Source organism: Elephantulus edwardii, unplaced genomic scaffold (genome assembly GCF_000299155.1).
Source record: "Elephantulus edwardii isolate Elephantulus edwardi_28Jun2011 unplaced genomic scaffold, EleEdw1.0 scaffold00127, whole genome shotgun sequence".
Lineage (NCBI taxonomy): Eukaryota > Metazoa > Chordata > Mammalia > Macroscelidea > Macroscelididae > Elephantulus > Elephantulus edwardii.
Window position 1 is genome coordinate 4,257,334 of NW_006399877.1, and position 2,515 is coordinate 4,259,848.

Below are 2,515 nucleotides of genomic sequence, written 5' to 3' on the forward strand. Positions count from 1 at the left end.
CAACAAGCGGGCTCCCCGGGGGGCGCTTAGCGCCCCGCCAGCTGCCGCGCGGGCGGTTATCTGTCTGGCGGCGCGTTTGGCTCGGGCCCGCCCCCCGCCCCCGCCGTGACCTGGGTCCCAGGTCGTTTTCCGCGGCAGCCTCGGAGGTTCTGGGGTGCGGCCAGCTCTGGGTGTGCGCCCAGGGCGCACCCACCGGAGCCTCGACGGGGCTGGGGGCTGCTGGAGCCTGGGCGTGCCTGCGTATTGGTGGAGGCTTTGCTGGGAACTTCTCCCGAGGCTACAAAACTTCCCGCTGGCCAACACTATCGGTTTCCCTAAAAGAAGACACAGTCCGAGTTCTGCACCCCTAGTTCCGCACTCTGGCTGTTATGAAATTGAGTTTCACTAAATTTTCACCTTGAGGGGATCGTGGTACACGCATCCTCAGTCCTCACCCCGCCCCCACCGCGGGACAAAGGGGACGCCCTCTCGGGCCGCCTGCGGGAGGGGGTCTCTGGCGGCCTCGCGGCCCCCTGACTGATGGTTCCGGGCCAAGGGCCGTCCCGGAGGGTCTCCTCCTCTCCTTTGAGCTTTCTCACGATCTCCCAGCCCCTCAAAGGCCAGGAAATCACCATGTGTTAGTGTCCTAGACAATCCTCGAGGAGGGGACAGGCCGATGACCCGGGAGGAGGCGGCAGGCCGCCGTGTGAAATGTAACAAAACGCCGTTTGGTTTTGCTTTCAGTCGGGGCTGTCAGAGGACAAGGGAAAGACGAGTCAAAGGTGGAAGACGACCCGAAGGGCAAGGAGGAGAGCTTCTCGCTGGAGAGCGATCTGGACTACAGCTCGGATGACAATCTGCCCGGGCCCGCGGCGCACAAGGAGGAAGAGCCGGGCCACGCGCTGGAGGAGCCCCCGGCGAGCGGTGGCGGCGCGGGCGCCACCACGTCCACCGGCAAGAACCGGCGGCGGCGGACTGCCTTCACCAGCGAGCAGCTGCTCGAGCTGGAGAAGGAGTTCCACTGTAAGAAGTACCTGTCGTTGACCGAGCGCTCGCAGATCGCCCACGCGCTCAAGCTCAGCGAGGTGCAGGTGAAAATCTGGTTCCAGAACCGCAGGGCCAAGTGGAAACGGGTGAAGGCCGGCAACGCCAACTCCAAGACAGGGGAGCCCTCCCGGAACCCCAAAATCGTCGTCCCCATCCCGGTCCACGTCAGCAGGTTCGCCATCCGAAGTCAGCACCAGCAGCTGGAGCAGGCACGGCCCTGAGCGTGGTGGCCTGGGCCTGACACCCACACCGTCCAAGTCGCGCTGTGCCCAAGGGACTGGGGCGCGCTCACGCTGAAGCAGAAACTCAAAGACACCCCCAACTCCGGACCTCCCCAGCAGATTGAGAATATCTTCATTCCCCAGGCTGCCAGGACGGCTTCTGAAGGGGCAGAGCCGCACGGGAAAGGCGCTCGAAATATTTATTATACGCCCCTCCTTTGTACATAGATATCTATATAGACTGGATCGCGACTGCAGTACTTGGAAAGTTCTAGGACCTCATGGCGCAGGCAGAGCCCCAACTCACATTCAGCAGAAAGCCCGTCGTCGTCGCTGTCCCTCGCTGTCTGTGTAACAGCCGCCTTTCCCTTCTGCCCAAAGGTAACGCCTCACCCAAGAGCAATGCTGGGGTTGAAGCTTATTTTTTTGCTTCCGGTTTGGTTTCAGTGTGTTTGGTTTGTTTTGGTGTTTACTTTGCTTTGTTTTTTTTTTTGTTTGTTTGTTTGTTTTATTTTCGAGTTGACTAGCAAGCGAGGAGTTCGCTCTGCTTTGGTCCGATTCTGCCTGGCTTCCTGTCCCGGTGGCAAGTCCACTCTGGGGCGTGTCTGAATCTGAAGCATGCCTCGGCTGTGTTTAATTTATTTCAATGTAGCTTATTTTCTTTTAAGTTATGACATTTAAACAATCTCAGTCTTGTGAATAATAAAAAGAGATTTAAGAAAACAACAACTCCAAACAGAACAAGACCACTCCCTGGGCCTCCTGAGCGGTCCAGACTGACCTGGGGCCAGTACTGGACAGTCGTCCTCAGTCCCGGTCACCTCGGGATGGCTGGGCCGGAGCCCCACTGCTCCTGTCAGGTGTCACATGGGAGAACGAGGGTTCCAGCTAGGTTCTGGATTCAGGGAAACCTAACTTCACTGTAGAAAGCAAACCTCTTCCCTCCTCTATGTAGCCTGTGTCCAAGAGGCTGATGGACTTGAGGCCAGGAGATGGGGGCTCCTGGGAGGAAGCAGAGAATAGCGGTGCCTTAGCCTGGACTCCTGCTTCTGGGAATTGAGTTGAGCCAGGGAGAAGATAAGTTTAATCTCCTCAACCAGGAACGGAGAGGGACTCAAAGCCTGGCAAGGCCAGGGTCCATAGTTCAGGAGAAGTCCCACCTTGTGCCAGGCACAGGTGCCCAGCCCAGTGAGCTCTGAGGCAGAGGTGGCAGGCTGCATGTGGAGGGTCCCTGGAAGCGCCCGGGGCTGCACAACCTCTCCAGGCTG

General features: G+C 58.9%; 1 protein-coding gene across 1 annotated transcript in view; it reads left to right on the forward strand.

Moving 5' to 3' along the window:
• Positions 1–1,247, forward strand: part of LOC102870989 — an 11,761-nt gene extending 10,514 nt beyond the window's left edge. Inside the window, exon 6 of the mRNA XM_006893520.1 lies at positions 724–1,247. Coding sequence (XP_006893582.1) covers positions 724–1,247 — 524 coding nt within the window. The remainder of the gene's footprint in view (positions 1–723) is intronic.
• Positions 1,248–2,515: the final 1,268 nt, after the last annotated feature.